The 20,228-nt window shown below is 46.3% G+C and overlaps 1 protein-coding gene across 5 annotated transcripts in view; it reads left to right on the top strand.

The window, feature by feature from the left end:
* DOP1B (DOP1 leucine zipper like protein B) overlaps window positions 1-20,228 on the top strand; it is a 104,318-nt gene that overhangs the window by 42,144 nt on the left and 41,946 nt on the right. For all 5 annotated transcript variants that reach the window (XM_045036636.1, XM_045036637.1, XM_023238758.2 and 2 more), the window contains 8 exons: window positions 1,259-1,368; window positions 1,684-1,798; window positions 3,837-3,957; window positions 5,959-6,078; window positions 8,561-8,663; window positions 9,701-9,892; window positions 11,943-12,627; window positions 14,330-14,601. In XM_045036636.1, the coding sequence (XP_044892571.1) occupies window positions 1,259-1,368; window positions 1,684-1,798; window positions 3,837-3,957; window positions 5,959-6,078; window positions 8,561-8,663; window positions 9,701-9,892; window positions 11,943-12,627; window positions 14,330-14,601 (1,718 nt within the window). The remainder of the gene's footprint in view (window positions 1-1,258; window positions 1,369-1,683; window positions 1,799-3,836; window positions 3,958-5,958; window positions 6,079-8,560; window positions 8,664-9,700; window positions 9,893-11,942; window positions 12,628-14,329; window positions 14,602-20,228) is intronic.

The raw sequence follows: 20,228 nt of genomic DNA, 5'->3' as shown, positions 1-20,228 counted from the left end.
TGTTTGTGGTATTGACCTAAAGTTTTGGAAGACATTTGGAACCGACTTTGGGAGAGCCTGAGAACCCGGGCCCATGTTTCTGTGCACAGCCCATAAACTTGTAGAAAAGCCTTTGACGGTTGGTTCACAGGGACAGAGTTCAGGAAATCCCAGGGCTTGGAGGCTAGCACTTCAGAATTTTATAAATCTGCATGTTCGTGTACCTGAGCACAGGTGGCACACAAAGTGACCCTGAAAGGACTCCACAGCCTTTTTTTTTTAAGACTTTATGATTTTAGAGCAGTTTCAGGTTCACAGCAAAATTAAGAGGAAGGTACACAGTTCCCAGCTCCCCCTCCCCTCCACAGCCTCCCCACCAGAGTGGCACATGTGTCACAGTCTGTGAACTGGGGCTGGCACGTCATCACCCAGCGTCAGTGGCTCACTCGTGGTGGTGAGCTTCCCCCAGGGCTCACTCGTGGCGGTGAGCATTCTGTGGGCTTGGACACGTGTAAGGACACGCGTCCACCTTTACAGCATCGCGCAGAGTGGTTTCACTGCCCTAAAGATCCCTTTGCTTCTCTGCTTTCACAACTCTCAACATATGGGTCTTCTCACACCAAAGTCAGGAAGTTCTCTGAACCCTTTCCTTCCTCTCTTCTTCCTAGTTACAGAACTCCCAGAGCCCATTGCATGGAAGCCAGTGAAGGATGTCAAGAAGAATATTTACAGACTCTTTAAGCATTTTTATCAAAAGGATGATTCTGATAAATGCTCAGCTCCCTCTTAGTTGGCCTTGACTTGCTGTATATAGAGAGGACCTGGGATCAAGTTGAGTGCTGGCTCCCACCTGTTAGCCTCAGCCCCAGAATCCATGCTCCTAATACCATGAGATGCCTTTCTTGCCCTGAAGACCTCACAGACTTACCCAGAACTCACAATAAGAGCATATAGAGGAGAATAGCTTGAGTTCACATACTGCCATATAAATGCTGGATTTTAAAAATGATCCTCTTTCCATTCCTTGTAATCAGACTTATCCAAGACAGTTAGGGTGAACTCTTGGGACGAACTAAATTGATGCCTGTTGAGCTGGAATCCTTAGCATACCACTTTTTTTATCAGAAGAAGAAAATGTGACTTAGTCTCTCCAGGTTGGAATTTGGTTTTCTGTTGGAAAAGTTCTCTTTTTAAAAATACCACAGCATGAGACCCTTGCATGTTATGTACCTTAAAATTACAGATCTCGTTACAGCTCATGGCTCTTGTTCTCTTGCAGGTTCAGATATTAAAGGAAATACCATTGTGCCAGAATCCGAACTCTCAAATTCTTACGAAGACCAGTCCTCGTATTTTTTTGAAAAATATTCTAAGGATCTTTTAGTTGAGGTAAAGGAGACTTTCTGGAAAGTAGATCCCAATCAGAACATTCCTGATCATAATTCCTCAGTAGGTTGATTTGTAGGACCTCAAAGTAGACGTTGGGAATGTTGCTGGATACGCGGTTGGGAAAATTCTGTGTGTGTCTGTTTCGTGCCCTGTGACTGGTTTTCTGTCAGAAATACTATCCCAGAATACTTAAAATTAGAAAAAACCAATAATGTCATACTGTGCTTAAAATTAGAAAAACCAAGAGTGTCATGCTGTGCTACAGTGTCCTACAATATCCTAATGTGTGGCTTTTTGGGGGGAAAAAAAAAAAAGGGTCTAGCTGAGATACTGCACCAGAAGTTCTCAGATGCTGACATAGAGGAACGCCATCATGCGTATCTGAAGCCTTTCCGCATCCTCGTCAGTCTTCTGGACAAGCCGGAGATAGGTAATGTTAGAAGTGCGGTTACTGGGGTTGGGGGGGGGGGGTGCTCAGCCGGTTAAGAATCCGCCTCTTGATATCAGCTCAGGTCATGATCCCAGGGTCGTGGGATTGAGCGCAGTGTCGGGCTCTGCACTGCCCGTGGAGCCTGCCTGGGATTCTCTTTCCCTCCCTCTCTTTGCCCCTCCCCTGCACTCGCTTGCATGCACGCACACGCTTGCTCACTCTCCCTCTAAATAAACTTTAAGGAGAAAAAAAAAAAAAAGAGAAATGCAGTTATCCTCATAGGCCCGATGTGGATTGCCTGTGTCGAGGGAGTTAAACTTGGCGAGACACGGTCAACATGTTATTTTGAATATAATTCAGTCATTGGAATTTCAGAATCTTGAAGCATCTTCATCACTTTGTGTGTTCAGTCATCCTGTCTGGGCACCACTTAAAAGTTTTGCACAATAACGTGAACACTTTTGTTGGAAAAATACCTTGGAGCTCCTATCGTGCGCATCTGTGCGTGTGCCTACAGAGCACATAGGGCACTGATTTTGTGAGAATGTTTCCTCAGTCCAACGTCATGCTTCAAATGCACTTTGATTTTATTTTCAAGTGAATAGGGATCCTCCTCCCTCTCTTTGCCTCACGACCCAGGGAAAGCCACGTCTGCCGTGTGGGCCTCGGTCTGTTCCTCTGCCAAATGGAAGGGGTTGAACTAGACTCCAGCTCCTGAAGGGTCCCCTCTTGCACACTGTGGTCCTGTGAATGTCAGCTAAAAACACAATGACCTCTGTCCCTTGCTTAGAGAATAGAAATTGCTCTGATATCCATTCACGGTAAGATCTTAACATCCAATCACTTGAGTGGGGGAGGGGCAGAGAGAGGGAGACAGAGAATCCCAAGCAGGCTCTGCAATGTCAGCACAGAGCCCGATGCGGGGCTCGAACCCACGAAACCATGAGACGATGATGGAGCTAAAACCAAGAGCCTGACGCTTAACTGACTGAGCCACCCAGGCGCCCCCAAAGCGTTCGACGTTCTTATACTGTAGGTAAAATATACTTGGGGCTGATCATCAAAAAAGTTCTCAAAAATGAATAAATAGAAGTTTTCTCAGAGGCACGTTTTTGGTTTTGTGGAAAAGCAGCATCAAAGATTAATCTGCTGATTGCTTTTTACACGGATACATTGAGAGAGCTTTTACTTTCTCAGAATCAATCCTGTTTTCATCCCTTTGCACACTCGGGTGAGAAGTCGCTCCCTTCACTGCCTGGTGGCTGCTGGTTGTGGGGCAGAAATGTCCAGCCACCTTCCACCTGCCTGATTGACAGCAGTGCTTCTCTAACCTGCAGCTGGTCCAGTTCTTTTGTGCCATTTTAATAAGCTTTTCAAGAGCAGTGTTATTTTTTTGTGGGGTTCTAGCTCACGATGAAAAGGATTTAGACGGGCACCTGGCTGACTCCGTAGGTAGAGCATGTGACTGTTGACGCTGGGGTCGTGAGTTTGAGCCCCTTGTTGGGCTCGAGATTACTTTAAAAAAAAGATTAAAAGCAAAAATTCAAAGTGTAAAAACTTTTTTTTTTAATGAAAAAATAAGGAAAGTTGCCCTATTCTACTCTGTTGGCATTTATGCCAGGTAACGTCTCTGGCCAGAGGTGATGCACACTTAACGCACACCAAGCACACGCCCTGGATCCGTCAGGCAGAAGCAGGCGTGGGCAGGTTACTTAACCTGCCTGCCTCTGTCCCCGTATCTGTAGTCCGTACAGCAGTCGGTACCTGGTCACACGGCTGTTGTGAGGATGGAATAAGTTAATAGATACAACGTGCTTAGAGCGCTCTCCAGCCCGTAGTGTGCGTGACAGAAATGCTGGCCGTTTACATGAATGTTGTTCCCCCAGCTAAAGTTGTCATTATCCGACTAAAGTTTCTGAGCATTTTAGACTCTAAAATTGTGTGTACGGTTCCTCTCTATGTCATGCGTACGCCATTTATTTATTTATTTATTTAAATACGGATTATTAACCTCTCTCTGTTTTCTTTTTCATCACAGGGCCTCGAGTGGTTGGGAATTTGTTCCTTGAAGTCATCCGGGCCTTTTATTCTTACTGCAGAGACGCTCTCGGCTCTGACCTTAAACTTAGCTACACCCAGAGTGGAAACTCGCTCACAAGGTACGGGTTTGGCCTCCAGCTTCGCACTTCTTCCTCCCTCCCTGATGCTGCTCGTCTCACTTCCCCTGCCGTGTGGTATAAAGTGTGTGGAGCTGGAGAAAGTGGACACGCGAGGGATCGCAACCCGCGTGAAGATAAAACCTGTGCGCTTGAGTCAGTCGCCGTGAAAGGACAGTTCCCTGTTGAATACCGTGAAGGGTTTAAAAGGCGTTGAAGCCAGTCTCCACCCAGCCTGGGATGTACAAAATGTATTTACTGAGCGAGTAGGAAACCCGGATCTGGTGTGTGTCCACATGGTGACTTACTGAGAGGATGGCAGGAGGAGGGTAAGGTTGGGAAGTGGAGCCCGTGGCAGAGGGGAGAGCCAGGCAAGGGCACGCTGAGGGCAGGTGCCACAGGACCCTGAAGGCAGAGCAGGTGAGGTTCAGGACATGGCAGACATGGTGCCTTGGAGTATGTAGTTCTCTCTTGACCCTGGGTTTTGTTTTTGTTCCTTTTAAGATAGTGCAGTGTCTTCCTTTTGACTTTATTATTTTTGTAATGCTTTCATTTATTTTTGAGGGAGAGAAAGAGAGAGAGTATGCACAAGCGAGCCAGGGAGGGGCAGAGAGAATCCCAAGCAGGCTCCAGACCCCAATGCAGGGCTCGATCCATGAGATCATGACCTGAGCCGAAACCAAGAGTCAGATGCTTAACTGACTGAGCCACCCTGGTGCCCCTTACTTTATTCTTGATGTAGTTTCCTTCTGCCTGAATTAGCATTGGATATATTGAAAATTTAAAGCTATTTGAGGATTTATCTGGCTTCTTAATTGTAAATGTACCAAGAGTTCTGAGTGTTTGCTTTTTTCCTCCCAGAATTTTTCCTCTTTTCTTCCCCTTTTTTCCTCTTTTCTCCCAGAATTACTGTTTTTCTAAATATGAAAGTAACCATGCTCTTTGTGGAACATACCAGTATTTGAAAATGTCAAGAAAAAAGATACCACCCATACTCCACCACCCTTGAGAGAAAAACATAAAACGTTTTCATTTCTTTCCAAACTTTGAATGCATATATAAATATACAGATGCCTGTCTTTTATTTTAAAGATGGTATTACGAGCTATTTAATTGCCTGTTTTTTCTTTTAAGTGCAAGTTGTGAGTAGCTCTGCTCTCTTCTACGATGGAATATAATGGTTGTCTTAGGTTCCTCAGTAAGGATTGATCATCTGTTTAAATAAATCCTGACCGATTGATCAATCTCCTGCTGACCGACTTGTAGGTGGCTTCCAATTTTTCAGTATTTTTAAATGGCCTTGCAACGGTATCCTCATGCATATATCTTTGGGTGACCATGCAAGGATTTCTGTAGGGTGAATCCATAGAATAAATTTCTTGAGTCATAGAAGGTACACATTTAAATTTTAGCCAAATTTCCCACCCAAATGGGAATACCATGGGAATATGGGTATACCATATTATTTTACCAACAGACTATCTCATTACCCACAGCTGGACTCAAACTGATTTTCTATACCAGATTCTTTTCATAACAGCTCTGACACTTATTTCTTTTTATTTCTTTTTTAAATATTTATTTATTTTTGAGAGAGAGAGAGAGAGACAGACAGACAGACAGAGCGTGAATAGGGAAGGGGCAGAGAGAGATGGAGACACAGAATCCCAAGCCGGCTCCAGGCTCTGAGCTCTCAGAACACAGCCTGACACGGGGCTTGAACTGACCACAAAATCATGACCTGAGCCGAAATCATACGTCTAACCAACTGAGCCACCCAGGCGCTCCTCTGACACTTGTTTCTAAGAGAATGTATCAATATATTTCCTGTTTAGGATGGCATGCAAACTCTTTCCAGTAACAGGACAGTAACATTTTTATCTTTCTTGGGATTTGTCCATCTCTCCAGAAACAAGTAAATGAATTACAGGTTTTCAGGAACAGTGTTCTCGTAGTGAAGGGTTTCTCATGGATATAGTTAAGAGTCTCCACCTTCCCTTGCAGTGCAATAAAAGAAAACAGAAATGCCTCGGAGATTGTTAAAACGGTGAATTTGCTGATCACTTCCCTAAGCACAGACTTTCTCTGGGATTATATGACAAGGTGCTTTGAGAACTGCTTTAGGTAAGTGTCCAGTTCCAGATTATAGAATGTTCAGGAAGGACTGGAAGCTCTTGTGGTTTCATAGCTGCTTTTTGTGGTTCAGGTTGGGTGATCTCTGCTGAGCACACGACGGGAAAGAATTCAAATCTTAGCAGAATAAAAAATATTGCCATTAAGAAGGTTCAGGTAATCTCTGCCACATAATTCTGAAGCTTTTTTACTTATTAATTCTAATTAATTGATTGATTAATCAATTAATTGAGATGAAAATCCTGTGCATTTTCAATTTACGTTGACTAAATAGAGTCTGCACAGTTCTCCTGGAGGCTGATGTGTTTAAGGAGGCTTAGTTTTGTGGCTCTGTGTCTAGAGTGAGTGGTTTTGAAATCGTCAGTCTCCTTAAATTCTTACTGAGATTGTTCCATAACAGGTTCGATAAAAGCATAATGTCTCAGCTGCCACAATCAGCTTCAAGTCACCTTCGGTCTGATGACTTGTACCACCTTGACATCGTGGATGGTGGCCCCGCTCTGGGGATCCACGTGCCTCCCTGTGAGCCTTTCCCCGGTCCCTCTCCCTACAGCAGGGGAATAGCGTCATTTCTCAGAGCCCGTCTTGTCCTGAGTCCCCCGTCAGCCTTCCTTCCTGTCACCCTTGAGTGCGATGCTCTGTGCTGTCACTGTCCTCCACTACCCAGCTTAGCAGAAGCTTGACTTGTCGCTTCCTGTGGGCCCTTCTCTGGCCTCAGAGCCCTACACACACTCATTAACGCCTCGGGACAGCCCGAGGAGAAGTGGGCCCTTGTATCACGTAAGAAAGCCGGGGCCCAGTGACACGCAGCCCTTGCGTGGCTGTGCGGCAAGTTAGCAGCAGCCGAGATGGGAACCCGGGAGCCCCTCACTTCCCGGCTGCTCCCACAGTGCAGCTCTGTGTCCCCTAGAGCCAGGTCCTGGCAGGTGTTCAAACCTGTGATGAATGAATTGTAGTTGGACCCACGGGCAACCCAAGGCCACGTTATACTGAAGATGGACTATATTTTGGTCCTGTTTCCACTTCAGAGTTAGAAGGTGTGCTTTCTTTTTTTAAAAAAATCAACTACGAAGCATTTCAATTGTAAGGAAAACCAAGAAGTAATGTCAGATACACATGCACCCATTACTGAAATTATAGTTAACCCTTGGCCGTTTTTTTTTTTGTTTTTTTTTTTTTCAGATTTTTTTTTTTTAAGGAATAAAATGTTGCTACCCAGATAGAACTAACTCCTACCTTCCCAGCACCTTCCCCCTTCTTACTGGGATTATTAGTGTCCGTCCTAGCCGTGATGTTGTCTGTGCATTTATAACAAGTGCGTATCCAGAAATGATACAGTCTCGTGTGTCTGTTCAGGTTTTCCATAAGCGGTATCAGGTTGTATATAACTTTTTACAGTGTGCTGTTTTGGTGGTGGGTTAACAGTCCTTTGGAGAGCAGTCTGTACACCTGGTAAAAACACTAGTTTCAATTTTTCCATTGTTGCAAACGTCCTTTGTCCTGTCTCTTTACACACACATGCGCAAGTTTCTTTAGAGGAGACACGGAGAACAGTTGCCTAGGCTAGAGTGTGTGTACTTCTTCAAAGTGCTCAGATAAATGCCAAGATAACTACATGGTAATTTGCAGTGAAGACAGTGAACTCAGGTCAAGTTGTCCCATGAGAGCTAGATGAATCCAAAGTTACTCTGTTTTGAGCACCGATACGTATCTATTTTTTTTTTAATTTTTTTTTAACGTTTTATTTATTTTTGAGACAGGGAGAGACAGAGCATGAACAGGGGAGGGTCAGAGAGAGGGAGACACAGAATCTGAAGCAGGCTCCAGGCTCCGAGCTGTCAGCACAGAGCCCGACGCGGGGCTCGAACTCACGGACCGTGAGATCATGACCTGAGCCGAAGTCGGCCGCTTAACCGACTGAGCCACCCAGGCGCCCCACGTATCTATTTTTTAACTTACCTATTTAACCAGTCACCTGCTTCTCTGAAAAGAAGTGTTGAGTTTTATAGCATAAGCGGCCACCGATAGCGCTGAGCGGTATGGACGCGGGAGAGTCTAAGCCGCTCCCGTGCCTGAGCTCGTGGGGGTTATGGGGAGGCGCTGTGTCAGGTTGCTTTCAGCCTGCCCTTCTCTAGCCAGGCGCCTTCCCTCGGAACATGCCTGTGGTTTGGGGCGGGGGACCTAGTGTTGCACCCGTAGCAGAGCTCCGGATCCGCTGGCCGTGGAATCCCACCTGGGCGTGGGACCACCCTCATCTGAACTGATGGAGTTCAGATCTGACCAAACCTGTTTTGGAGATAAGCAGATTCAAGACACTGACACTTCTTTGTGTTAGTTTTAAAAAGCTTAATTATGAGAATTACAGAAGCTATCTTTCGTTATGTTTGAGATAGAGGAACTTTATTGGGCGTCATGAATGCTTGAAGTTACCATGGGAGAAAGAACTGATTTTTCTTTCCTGTGACTTCTGTAGACCAGCGAAGCAGAGTTACACTGTCGGGAACAGCGTCAGCCCTCCTCCGACGGTCTCGGAGCTCTGTACCCTCCTGGTGTTCCTTCTGGATGTTATTCCCCTGGTGAGGCCCCTTGCTGGGAAGAGGAGGCTCCATGCTTGGCTGATATTTACGCTTTTCATTAGTGTCGTTGGCCTGATAAACCTTGCCATACTGAAAAGTGGTTTTACGTAAACACACAACACTTTTTTTTATGTTTATTTATTTATTTATTTTTTTAACATTTATTTGTTTTTGAGAGACAGAGAGGCAGACCATGAGCAGGGGAGGGGGAGAGAGAGATACAGAATCTGAAGCAGGCTCTGAGCAGGTTCTGAGCTGTTTGTTAGCACAGAGCCCGACGCAGGGCTTGAACTCACGAACTGCAAGACCATGACCTGAGCTGAAGTCGGACGCTCAACCGACGGAGCCAGCCAGGTGCCCCTTTAATGTTTATTTTTGAGAGACAGAGACAGAGACAGAGCATGAATGGAGGAGTGACAGAGAGAGAGACACAGAATCTGAAGCAGGCTCCAAGCTGTCAGCACAGAGCCCAACGCGGGGCTCGAACCCACAAACCGCGAGATCATGACCTGAGCTGAAGTTAACTGACCGAGCCACCCAGGCGCCCCCAATGCACGACACTTTAAATGTTTTGGAGCAGGGAATGTAGCTGAACTTAATCTCTTATGGCTTTTATGTCTTATTTAAAAGAGGTTATAACCTTAAGCCACTTATAAGCGCCCCGAGGCAAAGTTATGTAAACCAGAGATGACCTGGGCATCATTCTACACTATGTTGTTTAGTAGTGAGAGTAAATGTACCTCTAGGTAAAATTGTGCAGTTGACTAATTTTCTCAAACGAAGCTAATTTACTTAATATAGAAACAAATGTGGCAACAGTTTTCTACTAGAAAAGGTAAAGACAGTTGAAAAAAAAAGGAAGAATGTCCATTGATTTGTCTAGATCAAAAAGAAAATACTTTGTTTTCTGATTTGGGAACGAACATGAAACTTACGCTCTTAAAAAATGGACTTTTCTAAGGTGCCATTTTGAGGTGCATTTTCTTTTTTCTGATCAAAACTTGAAAACCCATTAAACCCAGGTCTTTTTTCCACAGGAACTTTACTCTGAGGTACAAACCCAGTACCTCCCGCAGGTGCTGGGCTGCCTGGTGCAGCCTCTGGCCGAGGAAATGGAGACTCTAAGCTTACCTGAGCTCACGCATGCCTTGAAGACATGTTTCAAAGTGCTGAGCAAGGTCCAGATGCCACCTTCCTACCTGGACATGGAGCCCACGAGTGGAAGCACGGTACGTGCCTCGAGGAGCTGACGTGGTTCTCCAGGTGAGGCTTATGCCCTCCTGGGAGCAGGAAGGAATTAGGGTCGGTTAGGGGAGGAGTAAAGGTCAGAGGATGTAGTGGTAATATCTAAGTTATGCTTCTAAAATCCTCAGACACTTTCCAAAGCTTTTAGCATGGAAGCTGATCACCCCTTCACTTTGCCTACCCACCCCCCCTTCCTCCTACAGCTCTCAGTTAGCTTCCACTCACCTTCCAGATCTCGTCATGCGTATGTTTTTGTGTGTTGGTGGTATCTCTCTAAACGCGTAAGTGAGGGGCACTGGGTGGCTCAGTCGGTTAAGTGTTTGACTTTGACTCAGGTCATGATCTCGCGGTTTGTGGGTTCGGGCCCTGTGTCGGGCTCTGTGCTGACAGCCCTGTGCCTGCTTCAGGTTGTGTCTCCCTCTCTCTCTCTGCCTCTCCTCTGCTCGTGCTCTTTCTCTTTTCCTCAAAAATAAATAATAAACATTAAAAAACGACACCACCACCACCTAAGTGAGATACTAGTTTACCTGGTCTGCAATAACAAAGTACCAAGGACCGAGTGACTTATGTGAGAGGAAGTTATTGTCTCACGGTTCTAGAAGCCAGAAGTCTCCACAACAGTCTAGCTGTGGGCTTTACAGTGTCTTCCAGTCTTGCCCCGTTGGGGTTATTTAGGCTGTTTCTGGGTTTCACTGTTACCGCGCTGCGTCCTAGTGCAGCTTGTTGGTGGCTGCAGGTTTCTCTGAAGGATCAATGCCTTGAAATGGATTGTAACGAAACCCATTTCTTTTTAAACTGGGAGAGAGGTACGCTTGCCCCTTCTGACTTGATGTGGGCGCTGCCAGACCGGGTCCCCAGAAGACTGTCACAGTTCCCCAAGCAGTTCGATTTTTTTTTTTATTTTCCACTTCGCTTCAAGATTTGAAAATTCCGGGGTGCCTGCCTGCATGGCATAGTCCCTTGAGTGTCTGACTCTCGATTTCAGCTCCGTTCATGATCCCGGGGTCATGGGATCGGCCCCGAGCCCCATGTCGGGCTCCACACTGAGCATGGTGCCTACTTGGGATTCTCCCTCCCTCTCCCTCTGCTCCTCTCCCCCACATGCTCGCTCGCTCACTCTCTCTCTCTCTCTCGCTCAAAAAAAAAAAATGATTTGAAAATTCTGGCCTTGACACCCATTCAGTGTAGCCAAGGGCAGGAGAGTGGACAGGCTGGTAGCCAGGCACTCCCGGAGGCGCTGGGCCTGCCCCTCGGGTGCAGACTCACTCACAGACATTTCCTTTCCACAGTGAGCCCTTTTCTTTTTCTAGCTGTTATAGCTAATCGGAAAAAAATCCTATAAATGATTTAAGGTACAAAGTTTAAGCGTTTGTCTATAAACATAATTAACCGTGTTTTTAGAAGTGCGTACTGTTTCATTCTTCCCTAGAGAGCACAGTGGCGTAAATGGTGAAGTGTTTTAAATTTAATGTAATATTATGTAAGTTAACAGTGTAAGAGGAGAGGCTGGTGATCAAAGGTTGCAGTGGCATCCCTTTGAAAAAGCCACAAAGTGTAGACACACACACACACACACACACACACACACACACGTAGGTGGATGGATAAGGTGCTATATATACAGGGGCAAACCCTTCATTCTAGTTCTCTGCTCTCACTTTATTTCTTCATGCCTTTATTTTACCCCCACTCCAATGTCCTCATTCACGTTTGAAATTTAAATAGATCAGAAACTGTTTTTGCAAAAGGTTTTTGAACCTCAAAGGCCTAAATGAATGTACAAAGTGGGCTCAACGCCAGCCTGCGCAAAGAGCCGGAGACACAGTGGCCTCTGTCTGGGCTTGCGCCCATCTCCATCCCCCTGATGGGCCTTCTTCATTTTATTAGACACTTTTGCACAGGGGTTGTCTTGGGGTAGAGAATTATGATTTTGGAAAACAGGAGGCGCAAGCTTTGGTTTGCTGGATTCGGCTGATTCTTGAATCCCTTGGCCCCGTGAGATGGTGTACAGTTACAAATCTCCATTTTTTGCAGAGTCCAGTAAAAGGTGAAAACAGTGAAGTAATTATAGACACAAAGGCGGTGATTCCGGGTGATGAAGAAGCTTCGTTTCCTCCCCTTAAATCTGAAGACAGCGGGATCGGGCTCAGCGCCTCGTCCCCGGAGCTGTCGGAGCACCTGCGGGTCCCCAGGGTGTCTCCCGACAAGGATGACGTTTGGAAGAAGGGTGGGAGCATGCAGAGGACGTTTCTGTGCATCCAGGAGCTGATTGCCACCTTTGCCCACAAGAACATCTTTGGGGTGCAGCCAACGGCGTCTGGAGAAGAAACCAAGTGCGAAGAGCCCGCAGGCCGCAGGGACGAGGGCGGGCCACCAGGCACGGCGGTCAGCGACCCCGGCGGGAAGAACTCCTGGGATGCCAAGCCCATCAGCGTGCCCCAGTTTAAGCAGATGCTTTCTGACCTCTTCATGGCTCGAGGGTCTCCATTTAAGACAAAAAGTACGGAGTCACCGTCACCTGTGCCCCGGAGCCCTGGCCGGAAGAAGGAGGGGGACTGGGCCGTGGAGCAGGGGGTCGTGGACCTGGGGAGTTCACGGGAGGCCTGCCGGGAGGCCTTCGCTGCCGCATGCCACCTGCTGCTGGACTGCGCTACCTTCCCTGTGTACCTGTCCGCGGAAGAGACAGAGCGCCTTTGTGAAACGCTCTTCCGGCTCCCCGGTGAGCACCCTGCCCCACGCAGCCACCCCGAGGAGTCCCGACACCTAGCTGATGTTTGCAGACAGGCTGAAACCGCGTCTGCCGGGAGGGGACTCTTCCCCACACTCGTCTCCTCCTTATTTTGTCATAAGCTGTGTGTGCATTTGACTCGTGTCTTACCGATGGCAGATTGGTGAGGCTGGGGCTGTAGTTTTGACCTTTAGGTGTCCCGTGCAGCCCATTAAAGGATCTGGAACATAAATGTGCTTAATGATAATCAAGAAGTAGGCTGTTTCATGAGGCCTGTTGTTAAAGATTTGTGTTAGTTTGCTAAGGTTGCCGTGACAAAGTCCTCCCAACTGAGTGGCTTAAAAAAACAGAAAGGTATTGTCTCCGGCCCTAGAGGCAGAAGTCTGAGATCAGCCTGTTGGCAGAGCCATTCTCCGTTTGAAGGCTCTGGGTAGGGATGTGTTCCAGCCCTCCCCCTTAGCTTCCGGTAGTTCCTGGGACCGTGGCGTTGTAACTCCAGTCTGCATGGCATTCCTCCATGTGCGTGTATGTGTCCTGCATTCAGATTTCCTTCTTATAAGGACACCAGTTGTGGTGGATCAGGGGCCCATTCTAATGTGACCTTGTTTTAACTAATTACATCTGCATCAACCCTGTTTCTAAATAAGGTCACATTCTGAGGTCCTAAAGGACCTTATGACTGCAACATAAGAATTTGGGAGAGTTGGGGGGTGAGGGGTTACACAGTTCAGCCCATAACAGGCAGCTTCTTAGAAGCTCAGGCCGCCATAACAAAATCCCATAGATCAAATGGCTTAAACCACAGAAATTTCTTTCTCAGAGTTCTGGAGGCTGGAAGTTGGAGACCAGGATGCTGGCATTGTCCGTTCCTGAGGACGGCTCTCCCCTCGGTTATAAACGGCCACCTTTTTGCAGGATGCTCACATCCTGGGGACGTGGGCGGGGGTGGATCTCTCTAATGTGTCTTATAAGGGCACTAATCCCGTCATGAAGGCCCCACCTCTGAATACCAGCACATTAGGGGTTGGGGCTTCAACATCTGAATTTGGGGCAGACACAGTTCGGTCCTTAGCAGGCATTGAACACTTTAGGAAAAAGAGAGGAACATGGAAAACAAGAAAGAAGGGGTCAAATTGAAGGGAACACAGGAACACAGGACAAAGCTCTCCCCTCTTGTAGCCATTACGGTAAATTTCCCGTGCGGTCTGTCTCTCAAATCATTAGCTGCAAATGACACCGTACTTGGAGGCACTGTACTTGGAATTCAAGTCCACAGTATATTTTGGGCCTCTCTTAAAGCTAATGCCATGAGTCCCACCATCGAGAGAGCAGCCTTGAAAAAACATTTTGAACTCTACACCAAAAAATGTGGATATACTATATGTAAATTTAAAAGAAATTTTTAATGTGAGTTTTACTGGATGTAAACTTTTAAAATAAAAGACGCTTTGAATCATCCCAGAGCCCTGACACATTTTCAAAATTCAGGTAATCTGACAAGCTTTTGAAGGCAGACCCAGTCCCCTTTGTCCTCTGGCCCTGAGCGATGACTGATAGCACGTCCCCACGAGAGATTATCGCACCTGCTGGCCGTGTGACTTCTGGACCTCAGGGTGTCTTAGGATCTGCGAATTGTGAACCATTTTCACGCGATTTTCTTTATCTCCATCCTCTCTGACTGGCTTCCTCCTAGGAGGCGGCGACTGCACTTTCCCGTCGTGGCTGAGATCCCTCATGACCGTTTGCTGCTGTGTGTCTGACTGCTTCCTCCAGAACGTAGCCATCTCCACTCTGCTGGAGGTGATCAACCACTCCCAGTCCCTCGCCCTGGTCATCGAAGACAAGATGAAACGCTATAAAAGCTCTGGACACAACCCGTTTTTCGGCAAGCTGCAGATGGTGACCGTCCCTCCCGTGGCTCCAGGAATATTGAAAGTCATTGCAGAGAAAACAGATTTCTATCAGGTACGTCCCACTGGGAGGAGGGGGGTGACGCCCTCTTCCCAGCCCGCTATCTAAAGTTGTCCCCAAGGTCCCAGTCACTGTGATAAGAGGGATGTGGCGGCTCTGGTGACAGCTGGAGAGGGTTGCTCGACCCCTGTGCCTGCCTTGCCTGTCCCTCTGTCCCAGGCTCCTGGTACAGTTTCTGGCTCTGTGGCAAGAGGGCAGTAAAGTATTTGTGTTCAGTTCTGGGCTGACTGGACTTCGTACATAAGGACTGTTAGATTCTCTAAATATACGGAAGAAGAGACTGGGCCCTAATTTATAAGGTTAAAGGCTCCAAAGCTATTTAGCCTCAAGGAAAACTTAGTTACTTGTCAAATTTAGGAAAGCTCGCTGAAGATGGTGAGCAGCTGTTGTTCCTCTTTGTGGGGACAGTGTAAAACAGTTTAAAGCTACATATGATAGGGCTCTTTTAACTGCAAGAAGTTAGAAACAGTTCCAGCTGGGGCCCCGGGTGGCTCAGCTCATGATCTCACAGTTCCTGAGTTCGAGCCCCATGTCGGGCTCTGTGCTACCGGCTCAGAACCTGGAGCCTGTTTCGGATTCTGTGTCTCCCTGTCTTCTCTCTCTGCCCCTCCCCACTCGAGCACATGCACACGCGCGCTCTCTTTCTCAAAAATTAAAAAATGTTAAAAAAACAGTTCCAACTAGGTCATGAGGAAAAGTGAAATTTATTATAAAGGTGGTGCCCGTGGATGCCAAAGGGCAAGCATAGACTGCAGCTGGGTCTCCTGGGCTCTCCGCTGGGCGGCTGTTAGATCCTGAGGCTGCTCCTTCTCCACGTCGCTCGGCCGTTCAGGGGTCACCTAACTAACTCGATTGCCACTTGACCTTTGGTCTGCCATGTGACCCTCAAGTTCCTCTAGCTAATGATGTTTGTATGTCTTTCCCACAGTTGTGAACTGGTCAGTGTTACTAAACAGTCTGTCAGTGAGGCACCTGTGGGTCAGGGCCCTCGGCTTCTCCAGCCCGCCCAGCAGCCATGGGGGCTCAGGGGTGCAGAAAGGGATGTTCCCGCTCACCAGGACCTTTTCCCTGCAGTGATGGGGCAGCAGACACCCTGAAAAGTTTCGACACTGAGGAAGAGAGCTTTCTGATATTTTATGGGTGAATGAGATATTGAAACCATCCAGTCCCTTTAGGTCCTAACAGCCTGTGCTCTGAAAGCCTTTGAGATAGGCCACCCTTCTCCTGTTTGGGATGAGCGCTTCTCAAGCAAGTCACGTAACTGAGGCCACCTCTCGGCTTTATTGTTTTTTGTTGTTGTTAGTGACAGCTTTATTTTGATAGAATTCACATACCACATAAATCACCCACGTGAAATGTGCAGTTCAGCAGTTTTTACCATATTCACAGTATTGTACCATTTTACCTATTTTCTCTTTTTTTAATTTCTCCTTTGTAATTTTCTTTTTGAGCAAATGAATGCTTTCCGGTTCAGTATTTTAATCGCTTTAATGATTTTCCTCAGTATATTTTTGGAGCTATTAGTGGTCGGTCTAGGGCATAGCAGGTACATCCTAACTTACCAGAATCGACTCACTTCCCGACTAAATTCCAGAGGCCTCCTGCAGCATGGGCTTCTCCTCTTCCCCTTCTTGTGCTGTTGGTGCGCACGTGACATCCATGCACATCATGAACCCAGCAATGTGGTGTTATAGTCGTTACGTAATTTTATGTCCTTATCAGGAAGCTGGGAGAAGAAAGGAAAACACACAGCAAGACAGAGTGTGTTACTTAACCTCCTTTTTTTTTTTTTTTTTTTTTTTTTTTTTTTAACCATTTCTGGCTCTTCTCTTGTGGATTTCAGTCCGTACCTGGGCCATTTCCTTCCTCCTCTGCACCTGCGCTGCCACCCCCTCCCCCGTGCCACTGATGCTGTGTCCCGCCAGTGCACTTGAGCAGTACCTGTGTACCTGTCGTTCACACAACCTTTTGAAGAGAATCAGTGGAAAGAAAAAAGGAGATACACACTTAGGTTGTCTTTGTAGAACCATGTAATTACCTTTACTGGTGCTTTTTGCCTTTTCTATGGATTTGATTCACTGGGGTCGATTGCTTTCACCTTGAAGAACTTCCTTACATGTTTCTTATAAGACAGGTCTGCTGGCAACAAATTTGCTCAGTTTTTGTTTATCTGGGAATGTCTTCATTTCACCTTCTATTATAAAGGATATTTTTACTAGATAGCTTGCTCTTTGTTGGGCTTTTTTTTTTCCTTTCAACACTTTGAATAGAAGAACAAATCTACTTTAATCAGCCCTGGGTATGCCTGAATATGCAATATTTAAGGAAAGCAGCACTTTTTATTTTTATTTATTTATTTATTTATTTATTTATTTTTTTCCAACGTTTATTTATTTTTAAGACAGAGAGAGACAGCATGAACGGGGGAGGGGCAGAGAGAGAGAGAGAGAGACACAGAATCGGAAACAGGCTCCAGGCTCTGAGCCATCAGCCCAGAGCCTGACGCGGGGCTCGAACTCACGGACCGCGAGATCGTGACCTGGCTGAAGTCGGACGCTTAACCGACTGCGCCACCCAGGCGCCCCTATTTTTATTTATTTTTTAACATTTTTATTTATCTTTGAGAGAGACAGAGTGCGAGTGGGGGAGGGGCAGAGAGAGAGAGAGAGGGAGACACAGAATCGGAAGCAGGCTCCAGTCTCTGGGCTGTCAGCACAGAGTGCAACGTGGGGCTCGAACTCCCCAACCACAAGATCGCGACTTGAGCCGAAACCAAGAGTCGGATGCTTAACCGACTGAGCCACCCAGGGTGGCCCCAGGAAAGCAGCACTTTTTAAATAATCTGTAACAAATGCTCATGTGAATGTTCAAATGAACTTACCATTTGAATTCACCATTGGGTATGTGATCCCACTGTCTTCTTGTCTCCAGCCTTTCCTATAAAAAGGCAACTCTTAATCTTACTGGGTTTCCCTTATAAATGATGAGTGAGTTTTCTCTTGGTGCTTTCAAGATTTTCCCTCCTTTGTCCATTGGCATCTCATTGTGATGTGTCCAATGTGGATGGCTTGGAGTTTATCCTACTTGGAATTCTTTAAGCTTCTTGGATGTGTACATTAATGTTTTTTCATCAAATGTGGGAAGTTTTTTTTAGCCATTATTTCTGCACATATTTTTCCTGCTGCTTTCTCTTCTCCTCTCCTTGCACTCCATTTGTGGGAATCTGCTGCACTTGATGGCGTCCCACATTTCTCTAAGGCCCTGATCATTCTTCTTCATTCTTTCTTCTCTCTGTTCTTCAGATTTCATAATTTCTGTCGACCGGTTTTCTTCACTGATTCTTCCTCGTCTTTGATATGAACTGCTGAGCCTCCTCAGGGGTGAAAGTTTCATTTCAGTTATTGTACTTTCAATTCTAGATTTCCATTGGGTTTTTTTTTTCTTTTTATGCTTTCTACCTGTTGATATTATCTACTTGATGAGAAGTTATTGTACCTTTCTTTACTCCCCCCCCCCCCCCGAGAGAGGGCACGAGTAAAGGGCAGAGAGAGAGAGAGGGAGAGAGAGAGAGCTGGGGACACTCGAGGCAGGCAGGGCTCAAGCTCACAGACGGTGAGATCATGACCAGAGCCAAAGTCAGATACTTAACGTCTGAGCCACCCTGGTGCCCTTCCTTTACTTTTTAAAACATGGTTTCCTTTAGTTTTTTGAACACATTTATAGTGGCTACTTTGATGTCTTTGTTGAATAAATCTGACACCTGGGTCGCCCTCACAGACACCTTCTGTTGCCTGCTTTTTTTCCCTTGTGTATGTATTGTATTCTTTTGTTCCTTTGCATGTCCTATAGTTTTTCTTGAAGACTGGGCATTTTAGATAATGTATCATAGCAACTTTTCTGACCCCTCCCCCCAAGTCTTTTTGTTGTCTTCATTTCTTGTTTATTGCTTAGTGACTTGCCTAAACCGTTTTAGTGAAGTCTGTTTCCCCGGAGGTGTGAGCCCTGTGGCGCTACTCCCTGGAGGAATGTGCAGGCCCTTGAGATGACGGTGGTCTTAGCTGGGTTCTCATTGACTATATCTCTCCCTGGTCTCTCTGAAGCTGTGTCTTTTGGTATCACACCCAGCTGTTAGGCTCCACTAACTGCTGACCGATTGCTCTCTTGTTTACAGCGGGGCCCAAAGGCGTAAATTACTCCACAGCCTGATAATTTTTTGACACTAGTCTTTGAGGGGTTTTTTGTTTTGTTTTTTTGTTTTGCCAGGAGAGTTCTTCCTAGCTCCCTCTTTTCCTGGTTATTTCTGATAAACAAGCTGGCCTGTGGTTTAATTTGTTGCTGTGCTGGAGCTTCCAGCCTCCTCTTAATTACTTACTACAAAAATTCCATTGTTTTTAAGAGTACCCTAGGCTTGAACTTCCTCACCCTCTTCCAAGTAAACTCTTTTCCCTTGATGGAGCTCTCTGTTTTATGGCCTGCCTCTTCCTCTGGGCAAAGTCTCCATGTCCCATTGCTCAGGAAGAGCTGGGACCCAAATAGTGACCTGCTTCTTTTGGAGTGAAAGCTCCACAGGTTACTTGCGGGGGGGGGGGGGGACCTCCAGTCTTGTGAGCTGGCTTCTCCCAGCATATAACCTCCCCCCTGTAAGCAAAGTAGGGTAAGAATGACCAGAACCCCAGCACTGTTGGCCTGCAGCCCAGTTATAGCCTCCACCCGAGAGGAGGGATGAGGAGTGAAATGCCACTGCCTTCCCTTTCGCAGAGCCTTGGACTAGGAGCTGGTGGGGAGGGGACTCTACCTGGAGTGGGTAGTCACCTTGTTCCTCGAGCCTCACTGAGCTGAGGGGGTGGGCAGGGTTGTAGTTCAACTGCCACAGACTTGTTGCTTTAATTGTAATTTAGTAGATATTCTTGAATAAATGTTTCTTTATTTCCTGAATGCCCTTAGGATAATTTCCAAAGACCCTAAATTATGTTTTACTTTTTTATAACTTTCTGTAATTTTTTAAAATGTTGTAATTTATATTTTTATAATTTTATAATTTTTTTATAATTTTTTTGTTTTTATTTTTCTCTGATAGTCCACAGAGCTCCTCACACAGCCGTACTAACTTGCATACTCAGATCCCGTTTATAGTATTAGGTCCTGGTGGAGCTTTATTTAATTGCTATTCGGCTTGGGCCCCTTGTCCCCCTCCCCTTCCTGCCAAAATTGAGCCCGTGTGGATCTTGCAACTGGAAACAGTGTCACCGTAATATAGCAGCAGTGATTGGGCAAGTCCTTCCTTCCTTGGTCCTGCATATATCTGAGAAGCTTGGCATCATTGTATTATAGGCACAGAGAGGAAAAGAGAGGAAAGAACTTAGCCCATGAATCTTTGACCGCATTAATTACTCTTGCGATGATACACGCTTAGTGATGTTTTTGAAAAGGACGCTTTTTCGAGTTCTGTCTGAAGTCTTGAATTTTGTTTTGAATCAGATTTAGTACATATCTCAGTACTTACCACTCATCATGCACTGTAGCATCCTTTATTAAAGTATACAACTCTCAAGGGCTGGGCGGCAGGGGCCGGTGCCTGACCATGTCCAGATGCTGGACAGGAGCCAGTAAAGCAGCCCACA

Source organism: Felis catus, chromosome C2 (genome assembly GCF_018350175.1).
Source record: "Felis catus isolate Fca126 chromosome C2, F.catus_Fca126_mat1.0, whole genome shotgun sequence".
NCBI lineage: Eukaryota > Metazoa > Chordata > Mammalia > Carnivora > Felidae > Felis > Felis catus.
Note: the sequence above shows the minus strand (reverse complement) of the source record. Positions and strands in the feature narration are given on the sequence as shown.